We start from the raw sequence: 24,596 nt of genomic DNA on the forward strand, positions 1-24,596 counted from the left end.
TACAAAGCTGATAGTGGAACATTGCCCACTGATGCATGGTTGTCTCTTGTGTTGCGAGGAACCACCAGAGGGTCAAAGACTGAAACACAGCTGCCAATTGAACATTTTATAATTTACTGTGTTTTATATATTGATCTGAGTGCACACCTCAGTCTCCTGCAGCATCTGAGTAGTAGGGCAACAGGGCTACCAGCGCGATTTGTTAGTGCGGGTTGCCTACATCAGCGGCACATATGCATTCAGGGGCAAACATATTGTTCTCCTTTGATTGACAGATCATTAACCTATTGTTCTCCTTCAATCGACAGGTCCTTAACCTATTTTTCTGCTAAAAGAATCCTTCCTTTTGATGGACAAATCCTTAACTTAATGTTCTCCACCCCCTGCCACTGCCCTCACCCCTCAGGAAACCTCCAACTCGCCCCATCCCCCTCACTGCTACAGGTCCACTTTCAGGTCTGAGTTATTGGATAGCCCCTCTCGCTCTTATCAATTTGATTGACTACTTACTTAAATTGATCAATTAATTAACCACTCCCCCTCCAGTAAACCCACTCCTCTTCCACCCTCCTGCCTAGAAGTCGGTGGGAGAAGACTCAGTTGATCGGTCATTTGGAGGGGGTCGATTGTAGTGTGTGGAATATTGTTTAAACAATTTAGACAATGTATAGAATATTGTTTAGTTATTTATGACAGTGTATGGAATATAGTTTATTTATTTAGTTAAAGAATTTGTCTGGAAATCGATTGCTGTGTATGGAATATTGTTTAAACAATTCAGGCAATGTTTGGAATAATGTTGATTTAAACAATTTAGGGGATTTAAACAATGTATCGAATATAGTTAATTTATTAATTTAAAGAATTTTTCAGGAAATTGATCACCACCTGCACCACCACATCCCCACCCCTCCCCTCCTCTGCCTGGAAACTGGCAGCAATGCAGTGGAGAGGGAGGATCACACGAAGGGAAATTCGGTATATTGTTTTTTTTATAAGAATATTGGTTTGCGGGACATGGATTTCTCTTGCTCATCATTTTCTGCTGTTTGGAAAGATGCCAGTCACATGAGAAGTAATTACATTGATCGCATTACTTTTTTTATTTAGAGTGCGCAAGGAATACCGCCATGAAAAACACATCACACCTGATTACAGAGTTAAAAATCCTTCGATCATGAAGCACACACCGCCCACCGTCCCCTGTCCACTGGACCATGCAGGACACTATCACAAACGCTCCCAGGAGTCAGAATGCACCAGCAGACCCCTTGAAGTGATGATACGGCCATCAGCTACCGAACCACGTGCAGGTGTCAGTTCAGGTCCCACAATTATGAGGCAGCAGCATCCCTTTCATACATGACACCTGAGAAATACCTGTTGAAATATGTGCTCACCTATGCACCATTGCTGGCATGATGACGCAGAGCTGCGGGTCCACACTGAGAGAGATGTTTGCATAGTGTATCACCCTCAGTGAGATGTTTGCATAGCGGCTCACCCTCGCAGGTGATATACTGATGTCACATCTCTATGTAAATAAGAGCCAAGTCTGCCTCTCAGAAATAGTAAAGTGCTGCAGGAATAGTTAACAGTTGCTTTTGTAGGAGCTTTCGTGGTGCCTCAACTTGTCTGCATGGAAATTCTGGTCCTAATAGGACCTGTCCACGAAAATAGCCCAGAATAACACCGATTGCATTCTTCCTCGCGATCCTAACGGGAGAGCCCATCCATCACTTATCAGCCCCTTCCTGGAATTCGTAAAGTGCTGCAGAAATAGTAAACTGTCGCTTTTGTAGGTGCTTTTGTGATGTCTCAGCTTGCCTGCTTGGAAATTCTTGTTCTAACAGGACCTGTTTACGAAAATATCCAGAATAACACCAAATGCATTCTTCCTGATGATCCTAATGGGACAGCCCACCTCTTACTGAATTTACCCCTCAAACTGCTGCTCCTGCCATTGTGGGAGTACTGTCGGCCTTTTTTTCCTTTAGATAAGACTTTCAGCGGCAAAAAATTATTTTGTACAGATCATCATATTGCACTGACAATTAAACCCTGAAAAAGTGGTCTACAGAACGTCAAATACATCCCATGCGTGATTTCCCTAAATCGCTCCAGGCAAATGCCGGGATGGTTCCTTTCAAAGGGCACGGCCGACTTCCTTCCCCGCCCTTCCCTAATCTGATGAGACCGATGACCTCGCTGTCTGGTCTCCTTCCCCAAACCAACCAACCAACCAACCAACATCCCATGTACTCGCTGTGCCGCAGTGCAGTGCCGACAGAGGAAACTGCCACCATAAACATGGCCCATAACCACAGCTGCAGAAGCATGTGTCAGCCAGAGAGAGGCCAACTGGCGTGGATGAGCGCCCACCCCAGGAGGACCTGAGTGCTAGAAGTTCAAACACTATCAATGCTTTCAGTGCAAACAATCATCATATTGCATCTTCTCAAATTTCCGCAGAGTATAAATGAGGCACTCACAGTACCGAAGGCAACTCAATGCAAAACTGGATATTAGTTCACTATTCACCCACCCAGAGGGAGCTGCCAACCAAATTATCATAAATGGGAAGCTTTCTCAGACTCTCTGAACTGGTGTACAAAGGTTGGGCAAGTTCCAGCGCTGAACAAAGGCGTCCACTGAGATGCTGTTTCCGGGCCCAACCTCCTTGCTTGCTGCTGCACTTTCTACTGCCATTTCCAGACTCACAAGAATATTGGGAACCAGGCACATATTTATCAGTGTAACTACAATTAAATATTAGGATTGCTGCCACAGTCTGACGCTGAGCAATGTACAGGATATGTATCCTCTTTACAGTCTTGGTTCTGGAACCAATTTCAGTATCTATAGCACACATAATTTTCCAACTACTAAAAAAAAAAATCTTTCATTCCCTTACACCTACCGATGTCCTTAATCTATAACTCCCTCACGATAGGACATGCAGTAGCGACCACCAGACACTCGATCACATACAGCAAAGACTGTTGTACAAAGGCTGGGTCGGTTACCCTCAGCACAAAGGTGTTACTATTTTGTGGCCCCGAGCTGCATGCTTGCTTGCTTTCTACACGCATCTCCAGACTCTGGGATTACAAAAACGTATGTAATTTCACATGGTTTGCCAGAATATGATACCATTTACATGATACTTTTTGATATCAAGCACATAGCAATATCCCTTTCATAGCAGTATTGCTTGTGTAACATAAATCAGAAGATATAGACTAAAAATTATTTCTCGAGAAACTCAAAACTTTAGCGAGATGGAGCGTGCTGTAAACCACCGAGTAACTATAAACTTATCCTGTATGTGAAGACCTTTACTTGAAAACTCGAAAAAAATAGAGGAAAACGATATTTCCACTCTCGAATACCGATGTCAGTGATGTAACAGATTCCAAATCAGCGAAGGTGTTTCTCATCTCTAGAGAACCAGCAAATGTATCTTTCACCCATCTTCACTTGCTACATGTGCACACCACAATCGATGTTCTCTCAATTAAATAAAGGCGCGAAATATGCAGAAGCAGTCAATAGGACAATTTACATTGGAGGGAATAATGGTCAAGTGCAAACATACATCAATATTGAATCTTCTCAAATTTCCAAGCAATCACGACAGATGACCGATCAACCAAGTCTTTTTCCACCAATTTCTGGGAGGGAGGGTGGGAGAGCAGGTGGTTTACCAGAGGTTAATTATTTGATTGATTTAATTAAGTAGTCAATCAAATTGATAATAGTGAGAGGGACTATCCAATAACTCAGACCTGAAAGTGTACCTGTAGCAGTGACAGGGAGGGGGTGGGGGATATGGGTTGGAGGTTTCCTGAGGGGGGAGTAGTGGGAGGGGAGGAACAATAGGTTAAGGACCTGTCAATCAACAAGGAGGATCTTGTTATCAATACAATAGGTTAAGAACCTGTCACTCAAAGAAAAACAAAAGGTAAATGTCATGTCAGTCAAAGGAGAACAATAGGTTTGTCCCTGAGTGTATACGTGCCCCTGATAAAGGCAACCCGCACTAAGAATATGCGCTGGAGACCCTGTTGCCCTACTACTCATCTGCCTTCTATTTTATCTGATAGTAAGGCAAGTGTGGTTTGGGTCTTAGTTTTTTGTGTGATGTCAGGGCTCCTTCAAAAAGTATTAAGTGACGAAATTAGTGTATCGCAGAGTGGCTTGGTCAACGGTCATCCATTATTTCTAAGTAGTCAGCCAGGAACAGTTATCTTGTCGCCTTTTGAAAGCGTCTGTACTGGAATTTTTTACTTGACTTTATTTAATTTTCTGCTGTGTTCTATCTCAAAAATGGTTCAAATGGCTCTGAGCGCTATGCGACTTAACTTCTGAGGTCATCAGTCGCCTAGAACTTAGAACTAATTAAACCTAACTAACCTAAGGACATCACACACATCCATGCCCGAGGCAGGATTCGAACCTGCGACCGTAGCGGTCGCTCGGTTCTATCTCAATTTTATGAATGGTCTTGCATAAATCTCCTGATTTCAGTTTGTTTTCTCATCTACATCTACGTGACTACTTTGCAATTCACACTTAAATGCCCGGCACATGGTTCTTCGAACTACCTTCATACCACTTCTCTATCACTTCTGAACAGTGCGAGGGAATAACGAACATTTAAATATTTCTGTGCAGTCTCCGATCTCCCTTATTTTATTACACGATCTTTTCTCCCTGTGTAGCTGGACGTCAACAAAATATTTGTGCATTCGAAGAGGAAATTCGGTGACTGAAATTTCGTGAAAAACCTCTTCGCAACGATGAACGCCTTTGTTTTAATGATTGGGACCCCAGCTCGTGTATCCTATCCGCCATACTCTCTCCGCTATTTAGCGATAGTACAAAACTAGCTGCCCCTCTTTGAACGTGTTCGATGTCCTCCATCAATAAAATCTGGTAAGGAAGCCACACCTCGTGGTAGTATAGGGAATCTCTTTAGTAGTTCTTGCTGCTTGTATTCTGCCAATAAAACGCTGTCGTTGGTTCGCCTTCCCCATAACAAAAAGTGGTTCAAATGGCTCTGAGCACTATGGGACTTAACTTCTAAGGTCATCAGTCCCCTAAACTTAGAACTATTTAAACCTAACTAACCTAAGGACATCACACACATCCATGCCCGAGGCAGGATTCGAACCTACGACCGTAGCGGTCGTGCGGTTCCAGACTGTAGCACCTAGAACCGCTCGGCCACTCCGGCCGGCTCTTCCCCACAACATTTTATGCATGATCTTTCCAGTTTAAGGTTCGTAATTGTAGCCCCCAGGTATTTAGATGAATAGTTTATAACTTTTAGATTTGTGTGATTTGTCATTTAACCGAAATCTAACGGATTCCCTATAGTATTCATGTGGATGATTTGACTGTTTTCATTATGTAGAGTCAATTGCCATTTTTCGTGACATGCTTATAACTTGTCTAAATTGTCTTACAAATGGTTTTGACCTTCTGATGACTTTTCTAGACGTTAAATGACAGCATCATCTACAAACAATCTGAGACGACTGCTCAGATTGTGCGCTGAATCGTTTATATAGATTACGAATATTTCTTCGGCAATGATAAATATCACTTGTGTTGTAGTCGATAACTTTCTATCGTTCTGTGACCTCTCTGACACCGAGCGAGGTGATGCAGTGGTCAGCACACTGGACTCGCATTCGGGAGGACGATGGGGGGGGGGGGGGGGGGCGGAAGTCCGGCCATCCTGATTTACGTTTTCCGTGATTTCCCTAAATCGCTGAAGACCAATGACGGGATGGTTCTTTGGGAAGGGTACGGGCGACTTCCTTCCCCATCCTTCCCTAATATGATGAGACCGATCACCTTGCTGCTTGGTTCCCTCCCCCAAATAAACCAACCAGTCAACCTCCCTGACAGGAAGTAACGAATCTAGTACCACAACTGAAACGATGCTCCATATGGACGCAGTCTGATTAAAAGCCACTTGTGAAGAACGGTGTCATAATCATTCTGGAAATGTAGAAATATGGAATCAGTTTGAGGCCCCTGTCGAAGCACTCATTCCATCGCGTGAATAAAGAGTTAATTGTGCTTCACAAGAACGAAATTTTTGAATCCGTATTGACTACGTGTGTTAAATCTTTGCTTGGTGGCACAGCTTCGTTTTAAAGTTTACTGTTACTATTGTCACCACCCTCGTCTGTATTAGTTTCATGTAGGGGCGATAATTACCTTAAACTACCTATCACATCATATCACACCAATCTGCAGGCAGTATGTTTCAATAAACCCAAGCCAAATCAAAAAATTTTTAAAATTCCTGAATGATACTTGTAATACAAGGATAACTGCAGAATGTGGTGCCACACAACGTGGCACTGCACAAAACTGGCGCTAATAGCGTAGGCACATAGGGAAATCAAACGACACAGGTCTCTAAGTCCACGGTATTGGTGGTAAGTTGAGAAAACTGTCCCGAAACACACGTGCTGCGGAATGCCACTGTTTTCTGCACATGCACCCTGACATCAATATGAGATATGATCACCAAGCACGTGTACACATGCCGCACAATGGGTTGGCATAATCTGGACCAAGTGGTCGAGCAGCTGCTGGGGTATTGACTCCCATTCTTCCACCAGTGCCTGTCGGAGCTCCTGAAGTGTTGTAGGGGTTTGAAGACGTGCAGTGATATGTCGACCGAGAGCATCCCAGACATGCTTGATGGGGTTTAGGTCTGGAGAACAGGCAGGCCACTCCATTCGCCTGATATCTTCTCCTTCAGGGTACTCCTCCATGATGGCAGCTCAGTGGGACCGTGTGTTATTATCCATCAGTAGGGAGGTGGGGCCCACTGTACCCTTGAAAAGGCTGACATAATGGTGCAAAATGATGTCCTGATACACCTGACCTGTTATAGTTCCTCTGTCAAAGACATGCAGGGGTATACGTGCACCAATCATAGTCCCACCTCACACCATCAAACCAAGACTTCCATACAGGTCCCTTTCAAGGACTTTAAGGGGTTGATATCTTGTTACTGGTTCACGCCAGATGAAAATCCGACGAGAATCGCTGTTCAGACTATACCTGGATTCGTCCGTGAACATATCCCGGAACCAATGTTCCAAAGACCATGTAATGTGTTCTTGACACCAGGCTTTACGGGCTCTCCTGTGACCAGGGGTCAGTGGAATGCACCTTGCAGGTCATCGGGCGAATAACCCATGTCTGTTCAGTCATCTGTAGACAGTGTGTCTGGAGACAACTGTTCCAGTGGCTGCGGTAAGATCCAGAACAAGGCTACCTGCAGTACTCCGTGGCCGTCTGCGGGCACTGATGGTGAGACATCAGTCTTCTTGTGGTGTTGTACACTGTGGACATCCTGTACTGTAGCGCCTGGACACGTTTCCTGTCTGCTAGAATCGTTGCCATAATCTTGAGATCACACTTTGTAGCACATGGATGGCCTGTGCTACGACCATCTGTGTTTGACAAGCCTCCAGTCGCCCTAGTATTCTACCCCTCATAGCATCATCAACATGTGTTCTTTGAGCCATTTTCAACACACAGTCACCATTAGCACATCTGGGAACGTCTGCACACTTAGTAGCTGTACCGTACTCTGACATGCACCAACACACCTCTACGTATGTGGACTGCTGCCAGCGCCACCATGCAACGACTGCAGGTCAAATGCACCGCATGGTCATTCCCCGTCGTGATTTAAACCCACAAACCGCCCACCACAGCGTTGTTTCACCATGTATAAGCATTATCCTTAATTTATGAGCATGAGTGTATATAATTTGTAAAAGTGGTTCTGTCTTGAGCAGAAACATTTTTTCTTGTTTTAGTACTCAAACCTGTTTTGGACAAGTTTCTCCATCTTCAGTGGTCTCACTTATTCTCTGTTAAATAAAATTTAAAGAATTTTTGCATCATAACACATGACAGGTTTTGAGATTATGGTATAAATTAATAACTGTATTAACAGAAATATTAGCAGGAAAAATATATACCTTTTTTATTATGTACTGGTGTTCACTTGGATGTCTGACATTCTCAGTACCGCTATAATTCCTACCTTCCAGTATGACATCAGCAATTAATAAGGGTTTTTCCAAGTTTATGTTACGTAATTTGCAAATTTTTAGGTCTAACATGAAATTATCGCTTTACTGTCAGTATTTCACTCTCTGTTGGCAACAGACAGACGTTGTTATTAATTTTGATAATTTTTTTGAGGTTACAACACTAGTTTTCGAAAATGTGTTGGAAAATATGCTGATAGTTGAAAGATGGTAAGAACTATGCCCCTCACATGAAGTCATTAAAGATCACCTAACTCACATTGAGCGAAAAAGTAGGGCTGAACAAAAATGACTGACAAGGCACAATGCATCTTGTAGAGGGTATAGTATAGACGTATTGGAATAATTAATGTCGGGTGATGGTTTTAAAGTGATTCACACGACATGAAAACTTTGTGGAAACGCGTCGATTTACTGGAGGCTAGTTTACCCCAGGGAAATATTTGAGTTGACCATGGCGTGCGGCTGGGCAGTGGTGAAGGGAAGTGACAATAGGCAGCTTAGGGCGGCTCAAACTCTTGAGAAAGCGGTAACAGGGCGCGGCCTCCAGCTGCCTTAAGATGATGGACAGTGAGGGGGGGTGGTTGACCCCGTGCTGGTGTACCACAAAGCAGACGGAGAACTTGTATGCCTGTTTATAAATGTCCATCGTCCCGTTTTCAGTGAAACATGCGAGAAAGCTGCGCAAAGCTACAGTGGAGCGGTCAACAGAGGTCAATATATGCATGTTCGTGACTATAGCAACTTCACGCTGAATTCACGGTCCGCAGAGTCTGAAGTAAATCAGGTGAAGAGCGACAGAATGAAATACGCCGGACTCCGATGGGAACATAGGACCAAGGAATTTGAAGTACTCTCCTGGGAGTCAGAATTACGGAAAAATTGGTGTTTGTGCAGACCCTAACGTTGATGGGTGGCCTGGGAGGAGCTAAATAGCAGAAGTTGAGAGGAAAGGAAATTTTGTGGGAATTTGTTCACTTCCCAGGGCAGGCATTGGTCAGCACTGGGAAACGATGCATAATTAACGCGACTTGTGCTGCAATTGGCATAAGTGATTTTGCTTGAGGGGAAACCGAAGCGAAGAGTGGACTGTGAGAAGTCTCAGTAGTGGTCTTCCGTTCCCAGCTTGCCTAGAGTGCGGATGTGGCGTTCTTTACTCAGCTTGCCTGAGAAAGAGTGAGCATCTCTGGAGTTTAGGACTTAGCAAACGGAACAATTGAGCTTGGAGATAGAAAGTTTTCCTTCAGCTATGTACTGAGCAAGATAGCTAGAAGTGAATGGATGAGCGCAGCCTTGCAGCACCACGAGGTCGGCCGATGTCAGCCTAACGACGTCGCCCCGCCACACTGAATTCGGTGATATTGCGCCCGCTCCGGCCACTGATTAATTTGTTGGATCACGTCGGCAAAGTTTCCACGGGGTTTCATGGGCCGTGTATTGTAGAATTCTTCTCACACTTCACATTACGCCTGGGTCAGTCGATAGGAATTACTTTCGATTTATCGAGCTTTACTCCACACAAACGCAATTTATTACCACTGCGTGGTAGGAGAGTCATGTAATGTGATGATTGAAGGTCGTGAGTTAAAATAAATCTGTGCTAATCGACTGCATCTGTTTTCAATCAAGTAGTTGAAATCCCAAGTCACTTTCTTAATTAATTTTATGTTTTTACATTTGCATCAGGTGTTCAATAGCTGAATATAACATCAATGTGCACCCATTTTTAGTTAAAAGGGATCAATTCTGAATCAATTAATGTCAACACTGCCACCGCAGTTCAATCAGGAGTCACAGGGCCTTATTACTTCCTTTGCGTTATCCGACATTGCGGCAGTTTTTCACTCTCTGTTGATCTGTTAGTCAATTACCTGGGGTGAACACACACCAAAACCAGATAAGTGACGGGTGGGGTATTACATAGTCTTTGTGAAATGTTAGGTTTGGAGGGAAGAGTGGGGAATGTATGAAAATTGTCTGTACTTACTTTTTGTAGATTTTACGTTCTCATGCTTCTGCAGGGATGTTAAGTTGTGCTTCCAAACGCACACTGTTTCACTGTTTACGTCATGTTCACTTGATCCGCATCTTCTTCTGTATGTCCTGTGCGGCAATTTCGAATTTTTCAGTGACACTGGGTTTTGGGGTTGTATGACTGTTTTTGTGCTGAGAAGGGGGTACTGCTGTGTATTCATTCATTACTTCTTTTCCTTCCACTGTGGTTATTTGTATATAGAAAGTTTTTCTGTTATGAGGGTCTGAGGAAGGCTGTTGCTGCATTTAAGTATTTTTTGAGTCTGTGTTTAAGGGTGTTGATCTGCGTTTCATGTCCGTGAGATGATCAGCAGATGTTGAATTTCTGCTGTTACTCTTAAGTGCCCTTCTGTGTTTAGTGTATCTGATGTTCAAATTTCTACTTATCTGTTCAATGTAAACTGAGCTGAAGACTTGACTTGTGATTTGGTAGCTTCCAGGTGTGTTCTGTTTGCCTATGTTAATGTTGGTTGTGCGCAGTTTCTTTGGTATAGAGTTCTCCATTCTGTGGGCTATTTTCAGCCCTTTGCTTTTTGAATATGTTGCGAATCCTGTGAGCTGCTGTGTTGTTGTAGGTGAGTGTGTGCCATTTGTTTCTTGTTGTGGATGTTCCTTTTTCAGATGTGTGTGTGTGTGTGTGTGTGTGTGTGTGTGTGTGTGTGTGTGTGTGTGTGTGTGTTCGCGTTTCGTGGTTTTATGCACAGGGTACCTGTGGTTGGTCGTTGGTGTTGATCTGTTGGCAACTGTGTTGGTTTGTCCTTAACTTTAATTTTGTGGTTTAGTCTGTCTATCATATTTGTTTTGTTTTGTAGCCATTTTCAATGATCAAATGAAAACGATATGGTTCCAGAGACATTTTCAAGTCTCAGACACCTACGATGTATGTAGGCAGACTGAAGTGACGAATGAGAATATGTATCAAGGCCAGGGTTGGAACGCAGGCCTTCTGCTCACTAGGTAGACGCGCCAACCACTACACTCGCCTGGCACAATGCCTTTATACAACTGTATGGACTACCCTGGCATGCCGCCTTCTTCAATCCAGATTCCCACTCATGCGCCACACAAATTTTCATTAGTCGCTTCAGCCTGCATACGTATATACTACACCACTACACCACGAAGATGTCGTGCTACAGACGCGAAATTTAACCGACAGGAAGAAGATTCTCTGATGTGCAAATGATTAGCTTTTTAGAACATTCACACAAGGTTGGCGCCGGTGGCGACACCTACAACGTGCTGACACGAGGAAAGTTTCCAACCGATTTCTCATACACAAACAGCAGTTGACGGTTTTCCCTGGTGAAACGTTGTTGTGATGCCTTGTGTAAGGAGGAGAAATGCGTACCATCACGTTTCCGACTTTGATAAAGGTCGGATTGTAGCCTATCGCGATTGCGGAAATCGTATCGCGACATTGCTGCTCGCGTTGGTCGAGATCCAATGACTGTTAGCATAATATGGAATAGGAGGGTTCAGGAGGGTAATACGAAACGCCATGCTGGATCCCAACGGCCTCGTATCTCTAGCAATCGAGATGACAGGCATCTTATCCGCATCGCTCTAACGGATCGTGCAGCCACGTCTCGATCCCTGAGGCAGCAGATGGGGACGTTTACAAGACAACAACCATGTGCACGAACAGCTGGACGACGTTTGAGAAAGCGTGGACTTTCAGCTCGGAGACCATGGCTGCGGTTACCCTTGACGCTGCATCACAGACAGGATCGCCTACGATGATGTACTCAGCCGCGAACCTGTGTGCACGAATGGCAAAACGTCATTTTTTCGGATGAATCATGGTTCTGTTTACAGCATCATGATGGTTGCATCCGAGTTTGGCGACATCGCGATGAACGCACATTGGAAGCGTGTATGCGTCATCGCCATACTGGCGTATCACCCGGTGTGATGGTATGGGGTGCCACTGGTTACACGTCTCGGTCACCTCTTGCTCGCATTGACGGCACTTTGAACAGTCGACGTTACATTTCAGATGTGTTACGACCCGTGGCTCTACCCTTCATTCGATCCCTGCGAAACCCTACATTTCAGCAGGATAATGCACGACCGCATGTTGCATGTTCTGTACGGGCCTTTCTGGATACAGAAAATGTTCGACTGCTGCCCTGGCCAGCATATTCTCCAAATCTCTCACCAATTGAAGACGCCTGGTCAATGGTGGCCGAGCAACTGGCTCGTCACAATACGCCAGTCACTACTCTTGATGAACTGTGGTATCGTGTTGAAGGTGCATGGGTAGCTGTACCTTTACACGCCATCCAAGCTGTGTTTGACTCAATGCCCAGGCGTATCAAGGCCGTCATTACGGCCAGAGGTGGTTGTTCTGGGTACTGATGTCTCTGGGTCTATGCACCCAAATTGCGTGAAAATGTAATCACATGTCAGTTCTAGTATAATATATTTGTCCAATGAATACCCGTTTATCATCTGCATTTCTTCTTGGTGTAGCAATATTAATGGCCAGTAGTGTATTAGGTTGTAGTGTATGGGTTTCACTGTAGCTGTGTTTTCCAATATTTTGTTCTCAGTGTGTAGCTGTCAATAACCAAATAGGTTGTGCTTTATTATAGACGAAAAGTCAATGAAAGAAGTAGTGATGCCGCTGTAACTTTAGAGCCTTTGTTACCTGTACGTTAGTGTTCTGGTAGTGTGAGGTGTGAGGTGATCCACATGAGTCTCAAAAGAAATCCGTTGGAATTCGATTACTCGATAAATATTACAATTCTCAAGGCTGTCAATCAACTAAGTACCTGGGTGTTAAAATTACGCACAACTTCAGTTGGAAAGACCACATAGATAATATTGTGGGGAAGGCGAGCCAAAGGTTACCTTTCATTGGCAGGACACTTAGAAGATGCAATAAGTCCACTAAAGAGACAGCTTACACTACACTCGTTCGTCCTCTGTTAGAATATTGCTGCGCGGTGTGGGATCCTTACCAGGTGGGATTGACGGAGGACATCGAAAGGGTGCAGAAAAGGACAGCTCGTTTTGTATTATCACGTAATAGGGGAGAGAGTGTGGCAGATATGATACGCGAGTTGGGATGGAAGTCATTAAAGCAAAGACGTTTTTCGTCGCGGCGAGATCTATTTACGAAATTTCAGTCACCAACTTTCTCTTCCGAATGCGAAAATATTTTGTTGAGCCCAACTTACATAGGTAGGAATGCTCATCAAAATAAAATAAGAGAACAGAGTTCGAACAGAAAGGTTTAGGTGTTCGATTTTCCCGCGCGCTGGTAGAGAGATAGTATGATTGTGCCTCGATGAACCCTTTGCCAAGCACTTAAATGTGAATTGCAGAGTAATCATGTAGATGTAGATGTAGATGTAGTGAACATTTGGAGTGGATGGCCGAGTAAAGAGACTTTTTTGAGCGTAACCCATAGCAAGTTTATTTACAAAGAGGCTTACAAGAATAAATAGGAGTGCGTTGGCGGCGCGGCGCGTCGGCGGCTGGGCTGGCGGCTAGTGGTGAGTGGTGGAGGGTGGTGTGTCGGGGGCGGCTACCCGCGGCCCACGAGCGGCGAGGCGACGGCGGGCGCCTGGAAGGCGTGCAGCTTGAGGCCCGGTCCCTGCGGCTGCGCCACGGCGGCTCGCCCGCCCTCTACGGCGCCCTCGCGGTGCACCACGGCGTTGAAGCCGTTCACGGGGTCCGCCGTGTACTCGACAGTGCGGCGAGAGCCGTCGGCCTCCACCAGGCTGTAGCTGCCCTGGACGTTGTCGCCGTCCCGGCTTTCCTGCGGGAACACGCTCCAGCTTTACCCGTCTGCTCCTAGCTATTCAAAAATGGCTCTGAGCACTATGGGACTCAACTTCTGAGGTCATCAGTCCCCTAGAACTTAGAACTACTTAAACCTAACTAACCTACGGACATCACACACATCCATGCCCGAGGCAGGATTCGAACCTGCGACCTTAGTGGTCGCGCGGTTCCAGGCTGTAGCGCCTAGAACCGCTCGGCCACCCCGGCCGGCTGCTCCTAGCTCCCGCTACACTCTGAAACTGAAGGTCTGCCGAAGCCTGTACCGTACCGCCGCTGTTCACACTTCACGCCTAAATCCTCTAATCGCGACAGTTATTCTGAGCTGTGCTGCGAATTCAGTACTCTCATTTCGTGAATACCGAAGGAGCGATCTGTTTTATTTCTCAAAAACATTCAACAGCCTATATCGCATAAATATATCTGTATTTAAGACAACTGTTTTCGACGAAGTTTGCTGTCATCTTCAGTTCTTCAAAATCTCATTGTTGTAAAACGAGTTCACTTTGCGAAGGACCTCACGCCAGCTCATTGTTCCTTTTGAAGTCGATTTTCATTGTTTTGAATATATCCAGCTTATGTAAACCGATGTCCTGCGTTTTTGTACTATAACAAGCATCTGTCAACGATATGCATGTATGGACATGGCCGTTTAGACAAGCTACTTTACTTTCTTAAATATTTTAGTTATGACAGACCGTTTATAATGTTCTGATTTTCATCCACGTGACAACTTGGCGTGAAGTTCGACGTAAAAAGAACACTTTCCACAGCAAAAAAGTGCTTAAGACCTGAAGATGACAGTAAAGTCTGTCAAAGCCGGTTGTCTTAAATAAATATTTATGTGATCTAGGCTGTTGAATATTTATAGCTCTTCTGCGAAGCTTTAAGTTCCTAACAAATAACGACCCAATTCAGCAAACTAAGTACAGATTACAAGAAGCATACGAGAGAACGTATTGAAGAAGTACGATGAAAAGTTATATGAAGGTTGGATCGTAGATTGGAATGTCATGAAATGGTCCTCGTTCTGAAGACATTGATATGCAGAGGAAGCTGTTCAGGTTCCCAGACAGAGGAAACTAATAAGCTTTGGTAAGGTATCAGCTAAATCATAAAGCCTTTGAAATGTGGAGCAATATATAGACCTGACCGATGATATCAGTACAGTATATAAAGAGAGGTATTGGACCGAACATTTAGTCGAATTTTTTTTAATTCCTTATTCTTTTAGTCTACACCAAGATCTTTGATAGTCTTCAGGAGAATATTCCAATCACTTACGTCAAATACATCTTCGCTGTTAATTTCTAACAGTCTTTCTGCTGTCATCTTAAAGCATTCAGCAGCATATCGTTTTACCTTCATACTACAGAATATCCTTTGTTTTCCTTAATTTTGCTTTCACATGTCCCGGCTAGAAGTCTATAATGTATTTTTGTAATCTGGCACATAAAAGTAATTGCCCTATAATCTTCACATTATTCGGCTGCCAAAATAATTAGACAGTCAAAAAGAAAGAGGGGAAATGCTTCGATAGTTCCAAAATGCTGCCAAGGAGCAAATGGTTAAAATGAAAAGAAACGAAAGATGCAAGCGGAAACGGAGTGGTGGGTGTAAAACAAATGTTGTCGTCTTCAGTCCGAAGACTGGTTTCATGCAAATGTCCACGTTATCCTGTGCTAGCTTCTTCATCTCCGAATAACTACTGCAACCTGCACTTATTTGAACCTACTTGGCCTCCCTCTACCAAATTGAGAATTCCTTGACGCCTCAGTATTTGACCTATCAATTTATCCCGTATTTCAGTCAAGTTGTGCCATATTTTTTTTCTCCCAGTTCGGTTTACTACCTCCTTATTAGTTAATTGATCTACCCATGCAAGTTTCTGCATTGTTCTGTTTCAAAACCTTCCATTCCCTTCTTGTCTGAGCTACTCCTCTTCCACATTTCGATTCTGTACAAGGCTACAATCCAGGCTAATACCCCAAAAAAGACTTCCTAACACTTTGTTTCGTGTTTGACTAGTATCCCGTTCCTGCTTGGCGGGTGACATGCTTATAGTACATAGTGATAAACAAAAGTCGTCTAGTCAAAATTGTTTCAAAATGAGTACAGTAGTTCCTGAGATTAGTATTCACATAGATAGAAAAACACGGGGGGAGATTTCACCTCGTAACGTGTACAGGTGTTAACAAGAAGTAAAATGAAGTATTACTAAAAACAGGATAGAAAAGAAAACTGGTAGGAGCTATAAGAATTAGGGTTGGGTTGTTTGGGGGAAGAGACCAGACAGCAAGGTCATCGGTCTCATCGGATTAGGGAAGGACGGGGAAGGAAGTCGGCCCTGCCCTTTCAAAGGAACCATCCCGGCATTTGCTTGGAGCGATTTAGGTAAATCACGCAAAACCTAAATCAGGATGGCCAGCCGCGGGATTGAACCGTCGTCCTCCCGAATGCGAGTAAGAATTAGGAAAACATGTGTTAGTAGAAGATGAGTGGCTGTGGTACCTGTTGTGCCTTGTTGTCACCGGTGAGTGTGTCCTGCACGTCGTAGGCGTAGCTGTACTGGGGGTGCGGGTCGAAGTCGACGTCCTGCCCGGGCACGGCGCCGGGGACGACGTACTGGGGGCCGCCGCCTCCCTGCCGCCCTTGGCCCTGCCCCTGCCCCTGTCCCTGCTGGCCCCCGCTGCCCCCCTGCTGCCCCCCGCTGCCCCCCTGTTGGCCACCGGCACCCTGCCCCCCGGCGGAGGGCGCGCTGGCGTACAGCGTCTTGCCGCTGCCCAGCGTGAAGGCGGGCGCCACCTTGAAGGCGGGGTGCGGGTGGGGGATGAAGGCGAGCGGCGGCCCCGGCGAGGCGACCGCGGGGGCCAGGAAGCCGGCCGCCGCCTCCGCCGCCCCCACCGCCACCAGCAGCGCCGCCAGAGCCGCCGCCGCCGCTGCCCTCGCCGTCCTACCCGTTGCCGTCATGTCTGCTGCTGCTGCTGCTGCTGCTGAGACCGGGGTGAGTGGTGCGATGCCTCCGGGGTGGCTGCCGCCGGCTTTTATACCGCCGCTCACGGGGTCACGCCCTGCACCACGCCCCGCTCTGGCCCAGTTGTCGCCTCGTTAAAACTAACAGCCGCCGCTTGCGAGACGGCACCCGGCCGTTTTCGGCGTCTCTCCCGCCAGGCGCATCGCCAACTCTGGTGAGGCTGCCCTCAGCTCGGAGGAGCCGAGTCTGCTACTCGGAGGAACTAACACCGCTACGTTCCTAGACGTCACATCTATATCTGTAGCTATAGCTATACTGTTACTTCGGACTGTAAAATATTGCATCTATTTTTGAAATTAGCATTTATTTCTGAACAGATTAGCATCTGTTTGAAATGACTAGGCGCACCTACAGAGTGGTTCAAAATTCATATACCATAGGACAAAGTCTGCATTCGATATTGCAGTGCCTGTGTGTTTCATAAATACGATCCAATGTTCCTTTGGACGGCTAAATACGATACTACGTTGTTCAGAGATACGAATTATGTCCGAATGAAAATTGCGTCGAATTTCTGGCACTGCAGTATCACATTTATCCGCCGATAGCGGGCAAACCACTATCAATTAAAATGTCTCTCCTCTACGGGAATATACATAATGGATCCACAGTGAGATTTTTCACTCTGCAGCGGAGTGTGTGCTGATATGAAACTTCCTGGCAGATTAAAACTGTGTGCCGGACCGAGACTCGAACTCGCAACCTTTGCCTTTCGCGGGCAACTGCTCTATTACTGCGGGCAATGGTAGAGCAGTTGCCCGCGAAAGGCAAAGGTCCCGAGTTCGAGTATCGGTCCGGCACACAGTTTTAATCTGCCACATAATGGATGTGCGAGTGCAGGTGTTGTACACACATGGTTGACCACATGTGGAAGTTTGGGTCTGCCCGTGAGTTGTGCTCGAATAGCCGGCTCGGTAGCTCAGCATGTTCGGTCAGAGGGCTGACTAGCCTGTGTTGAAAAAAAAAAAAATCTGAGTGAAGGAATCAACGATGAACTTGAACGGGTGTCACGTAACGTCCACCTAGACCAATTGAAACGACCAATAACGAACGAAATTAACAGAGTGAGAGAGAAAAATGTTATGGCGACTGGTCACAATAAGCGGGATATACGGGTTCGAGTCCCGGTGCGGCACAAATTTTCATTGTCATCACTCCATTATACACCTGACGGTTGTCCATATTCGCAACTGCGATTACATTTCATGTAAACTCTACGTTGGTGATAGACATATGCTACACTTAGACTACACAGAAACAGGCATACAAATATACATAGCAAGACGAAGAAAAATGAGCACAACCAAATGCATTAACAAAAAGTATTTCAGAAACAGCAGACACGACAGAACAGACATGTCTATATGCAACGTAACAACAATCTCCAGAGGGTGGACAGCGGCGCCCACAGTGACAGCGAAAATAGTGACACTGGAGAGGAATAGGAGGTGGAAGACGTCGAGACGTAACAGCAAATAAGACACCTAGTATTATGAATCGACATGACATATTAAAGTACATTGACAAATTGTACAGATCAGTCGGATAAGGATAGCGAATACTAGAGTAAGTGTAGTGTAAGGTGCTGGCGATCTATCCAAGAAAACAACCAATGTTGTACACGGATGAGTACCTAATGTTAAAGCATAGGATTAGGAAAACCATTTCTCTACTACTAACTAAACATTTTTGTTCAGACTGGAGGTCAACAGCTCAAAGAAACCATTCCGAGGTATTCACCGCCAACCACAATCGGTGATGGCACTAACGAATCTCTCTTCTATCCTATCAAATTTTTACATTCTTCTTAAAACAACAAAATTTTATGTATATTTCCACTTCAAACTGCTGTTTTCTTTAAAAAAAAAAGATATTATTCTTTGTCAAAAGTTGCAGATAAAAACAAAACAAAGGAAAAAAGCTAGAAAAAATGTGACAAAAGAAAACTGCAAGGTGTACGACCTGTTTTAAAACATAAAGACTGGAGAATCACCATTTATTTCTTGCAATTTTAAAGACCTCTTTAAAATTTCAAGAAATAAATGGTGATTCTCTAGGACAAATTCGAAACTAGTGGAGATATAGAAAATACAAAGAGACGAACGATGCTATTCATGTATTAACGAGAGGTTGCAGGCAAACAAAAAAAATTTTTTTAATATTTTCCAAAACAAATCTTAGAATATTTGTCACTCTCTCATGCACAGAATGGTTTATTACTTATCTTTTATGTGACGTTTAGATGTATCAAGTTTTTAATTTCATTATATTATTTGCATATCTCTGAAACTAAGGTACCTAAATTCGGACATGCATCTCTTCATATGCGATTCTAAAGCCTAGGATAGTGTATCTGAAGCAGATCCATATGAAAATTTGAGAATAAAGAAACTGTAATGCTGAATAACTTCTCATGGTCGGGTTTTGCAGTCACGTAGACTTTCTTAGAGGACAGCATATTCGCCATCGATTGTAGAAATTATTTATTTCACAATTGAAATTTCGGACTTTCGGCCGTTTTCAAGTGGTACGCAGTAGCTAAAATAGTACAATAACGGAACACAGAGTGTGTGTACAGAATTACACAAACATGCCATGTAGACAGTAGTACATTACAAAAATGGTGGTGAAAATAACGCATCATTTAAATTTTGCTTCAGAACGTATTAGACTTTAAAACCCTCCGACATATATATATATATATATATATATATATATATATATATATATATATATATATATATATATATATATTCCGTTGGACCTTACAACTATATCATCACTTACAAAGCTGTATGTAGTCAACAGATGAAAAAAGATATTTATGATATGACACAACTGTTATCGCTGTAATGCACTGTTTCTGATTAGAGCACAGACAGTTTGACTTGTCAATGTATTTTCGCGCCAACGGCCTTAGTTCACACGTAAACATGTGTTAGAAGATTTATCTGCAGCGATTTATGTGAAAGATGTTAACACTGGTAATATTTCACGTAATTTACGCCATCTCACGATGTGCAGAGCTTCGCACTCGTCTGATGTTACTCTGTTCCTACAGTGAAAAGGCTTATTTTGGCAATCATATGTATTCATGTTGGAAGATTTTAAAATCTGACATGTGCTGAAGCAAAATACAAATGATGTATAATTTTCATCATTTTTGTAATTTATTACTGTCAACATGTCATGTTTGTGCAATTCTTAAGATACACTCGGTTCTTCATTTTCGTATTCTTTTAGCTTTTGCAGTACTGCTTGAGAATGACCCAAAGACCGAAATTGCATCTACAGCCAGCAGCAAATGTCCTTTAAAAAGCTGTAATGCGGTGGACTTGTGCAAGCAGGGTGGGCACACTCCTCAGAAAATTAAAACTAACTCTTCGCACCAACACAATGTCAGGTGGCAATTCACTGAGGAGGTCAACCGAACGATAAAACAGTAAATCGTCTTCAGTAGCATTTTGGAATGGCCATCAGGCATATCGGAAATGATTTAGAACGTGTGAAGAAAGCATTCTCCGACTCATACTTTCACAAACTCTCAACTGACAGGAAACAGATACATTCACTTTGCTTATATGAACGTGAATCGTGGTATGAATTTCGGATGGCTTTAGTTTCAGGGGTGTGCTGTTATGGAATCTATCAAGCGAATTTGTAGGAACGTGACTCACCCAGACCTGCTCCGAAAGTATCTACATGAGCGGACTTCGAATCCCAAAGAGTCTTTCAATAATGTTATCTGGACAAGAGTGCCCAAAAATGTTTGTAGATTTAACTAAACTGAAACGGGGAATTAATGATGCTGAATTAACATTTAATGATGGAAACATGGGGATCTTAATATGACATCAGGCATTTCGCTCTAGAGAGGTTGAAATTATTAGACAACTCGAGACTTGCCAAGGCACAGCGTACAGCCGGATTTACTACCAAAGAAGCAACATCAACTAGAAGGAAGAAGTTTTTAGAGACGTAGCGTGGCAAAGAAGATGAAAATGGGTACTTTTGAGCCTTAATTTAAAAATATGAGTGAATTTTTATCATTTAAACTTTAAATACGGTTTACTCAAAATGGCTTTTTTATACTTTATGTGCCTATATATCAAAAACTGGTTGTGACTGCTACATGAAACTTTGATACCTGGCCCGTTATAACATACTGCACCCAGTCAAACACAATCGTGATAGTTATTTGAATAGGTGTGAATCTAGGAGCTTACATGTGCAAATATTCGTGATAAAACTGCCATATTTAAAAAAAATTGTATCTCTGCTTCTTTTGTATCTTATATCTTAATTATGCTTCAGCAGACACAAATAACACGGATAAGTTATCTGTAAAAATTTTAGATTGTTATTTTGAGCGGTTCCAGAGATAAAGGTACATAAACTTGGCATGTTTAACATTTAGGTTGAACATGGACTCCCCTTCATCATTGGGCAATGACGGCCTGAAATTTAACAGTACAGTGCAATTTCTATCCCCGATCGGTTGCACAAAGTGGGTTCGATAGGAATGGAAATGTTTAGAGAACATTATCCAGAGTATAGAGGCTTGGCCGATGCCGTATTCCTGTGCTGCCTTCCTCGTTGGCCGAGCTGGACTCACTGCCTGATTGCGTATCACCTGTTGCTGTGCGTGATCGTCTGGAACGTCTTTTGTCGCGAACACTGTCTATAGACCTGAACAGTTCCATTGAGGGGTAGACGAGGGTACTAACATTTAGCCTAGTTTTTATTAGCTTAAAATGTTCTTTATTGGCTTAAAATGTTCTTTAGGGAGTCTACTTTTATGATTCATTCATATAAAGTGTGCCATAAATGTTGCAATATGTTAAAAGCCCGATTTACTGCATGGGGGTGTGCGGCATCCGAGCGCTCGATTTCAGCCGGTGTACTAATACGACAGTTACCCAAGGAATAGCGGTCCTGTTAGCTACGGATAGTATCAGAGAGGGCATTAGTATTGTGGCAACGCTTTGACATTCTTTGCCACGTGAGTTTAGCGCGATCGTATCGCTGACGTATCAGAGCATAAACTTTGCCGCTGTTGGCATAGTGACATAGAGTTGTTTATGTTATTGTTGTGTTTTCGAGTGTGAAAGTAATAAAAGTTATTCTGAACAACTGCGTATTATTCTATGGTTCGGGCATACTAGGAAGTCGGCACAGTATCAACTAAAACTAAAACTAAAAAGAGATTTCTCTTCGTACAGTCTGAAAGCATGTGCTTGTCTCGCGTCTGCTTAATTTGTCATTTTTTTCTGGAAGTAAAACATGAGTACTTGAAAGTGACAAATAAACGTATTTTTAAGGATAGAAAAGGTTCGAAAAGTAATCCAAATCGTGCAAGAAAGGCTTTGGCTGATAAGCGGGAGCTAGTTAACCGACATAATTTCGTCAAAATGGTAGTGCTTCGACATTGGTGAAAAAACAAGGCTAGCTGTACGGTACTGGCATTGCCGATTAAAGGTTTGTTCAATTTCAGTATTAAAAGAACACGTAAGTTGAAACTTTAAATGCTTGTTTCTTCAAAACAACATTTTTTCAGTTTGGCGGGCGTATAACTCAAGAAACATATATGCAGTTACATATACCTTTTTGTAACTTGTGAGTCGGCTGTTCTTCATTTAGTATGTAATATTTTTGCGAAAAATTGACTTTTTTTCAGAGTCCCGCCAGTCCGTTAAAAACCATTATCTTAAATATCCCTAGGTACTACGTTAGACAATATCATTATTTTCAAAACAGTTTCTGAAATTTTGTTCTAGGTTGAAAATTGTGACTTTCGGGCCTCACACCAACCGGCCTCGCAATTCGCGAAAGTCTTTCGTCGATATCACGTGGTATTATCTTGGTGCAAGTATTTTGCTTTAAAAAATAGATAATACAATCTTAAGGGTGTACAATAATGGTCTAAAATCAGTTTTGTATTTTGTTTGTTATTTTATTGAAAAAATGAGATCATGAATATCCGTTCCAACAGAGAGTGTCACCGTGGTCCACTCCCTTAAGCGGCCAATCACTCTGTGATTAGGCTTACGTTGGTCGGATGTCGCCTGTGGTATTTTTCTGCTGCTTCCCATTGACTCATGCCTGCCGCGTGGATGAGAATCACTTCCACCACCTACTGGTTTGTCTATATTGCTGTGCGAGTCATTACAGTGCAGAACAGTACCCTTTAATACCCTTCCGTCGCACTTCGTTGATCAGTTACCTCACAAACGGCCGTCAATTTTCTACTACGTACTGCATACGATTAACAATTTTGGTGGGCTGGTGGTGATGGGTCGTTCCTCTCATTGTAGTTTTCTCCACTAATACCGACTTTGCCCCATCTGACATGACTTTTGAATCATCCTGTACTTATAATAATCCATCCTGTTACTGTTTAGTTGAGTTGTAACCGTTCCATACATACTGATGACCTAAATATACTTGCGAATGTAAAAGATTTCAATTACTACGTTATGTGGCAGAAGATGAATCAACAATGTTTTGAAATTGATCGGCAATACTAAAAAAATTAAATTTTGAAAAAGGCATATCTGTGCCATCAGCTGCACTATAATATGTTTATTCTCAACAGATTTCGATTATTAGAGCCATCTTCCCAGAAGAAAAGCTGAGTACATCAATGGATCAAAAATACATCTTCTTCAAATACGATACAACCAAGTGTAGAACATACGTATGTGTAACAGCAGACCGCCTGAAAACATTCCATATAAATCTGCTGTATGTTGGCACAGTTACTGTAATTGTGCCAAGATAAAGCACGTTTACACGGACGGTGTTCAGACAGACTTTATGACATATATGTATGTTCTACATCTGGCTGGGTCGTCTTCGACGAATTGTACCTTTGATCACTGCTTTTCTTCTGGGAACATGAGGGTATTAGGCTTTCAACGGGGGCTTATCGCACGAGTCCAGTTGCTAGTCTGTGTGTCGAGGCGGGAGAGCCTCCGCTGTCCATTCGGCGTCTTCTCCTCGTGGTACGGCACGCGTACAGGGCCAAGTCCACTCCTCTTTCATTGGCGTCCAACACTTTTTCCCAGCCGGCACTGGCACGTCTCTTCCGCCACCGTCCGGCGGCAACAAAGCCGTTTGGCATCCGTGCAAAGGAGAGTCTCGAGTCAGTACACCTGGAGGGCATTAAGGTACTCCACCAGGGATGGAGTAGGGGATCACCCTGGCGACTACAAAGGCCAAGATTACTTCTTGATCTGGCTGCTTACAGGAAGTATTGTACCCCGGACCACCTTTTTAAAATTAAACTTACTGAGATTTTAGAACGTCATTCCGATTTTATTACTGTTTACACGGATGGGTCTAAACAGGGGGATTTTATGGGCTGCTCTGCTGTGTTTCCCGATACTGTCCATCGGATAGGGCTCCCAGAGCAGTTCTCAGTTTACTATGCAGAACTGTTTGCCATTCTACAAGCATTAGAGCATATGCGCCGACATCGTGGCACGAAATTCATCATCTGCTCCGATTCCCAAAGTGCTCTACACGCTCTTGAACAGATGTACCCAGCAGATCGGATGGTGCAAGAGGTGCAGGACGCACTCCTGCTCTTGCAACAGCAGGGTAAGGATGTAATTTTCTGCTGGGTTCCAGGGCACATA

The 24,596-nt window shown here is 43.6% G+C and overlaps 1 protein-coding gene across 1 annotated transcript in view; it reads right to left on the bottom strand.

Annotated features, from left to right (window-relative positions):
- Nucleotides 1-13,665: 13,665 nt before the first annotated feature.
- The window catches only part of LOC126263294 (cuticle protein 21-like), an 89,768-nt gene continuing 78,837 nt past the window's right edge, over nt 13,666-24,596 (bottom strand). The window contains exons 2-3 of the mRNA XM_049960380.1: nt 16,434-16,811; nt 13,666-13,899 (exon numbers count right to left, since the gene is read on the bottom strand). Coding sequence (XP_049816337.1) covers nt 13,666-13,899; nt 16,434-16,811 — 612 coding nt within the window. The remainder of the gene's footprint in view (nt 13,900-16,433; nt 16,812-24,596) is intronic.

The sequence above is a fragment of the Schistocerca nitens genome, chromosome 6, assembly GCF_023898315.1.
Source record: "Schistocerca nitens isolate TAMUIC-IGC-003100 chromosome 6, iqSchNite1.1, whole genome shotgun sequence".
Lineage (NCBI taxonomy): Eukaryota > Metazoa > Arthropoda > Insecta > Orthoptera > Acrididae > Schistocerca > Schistocerca nitens.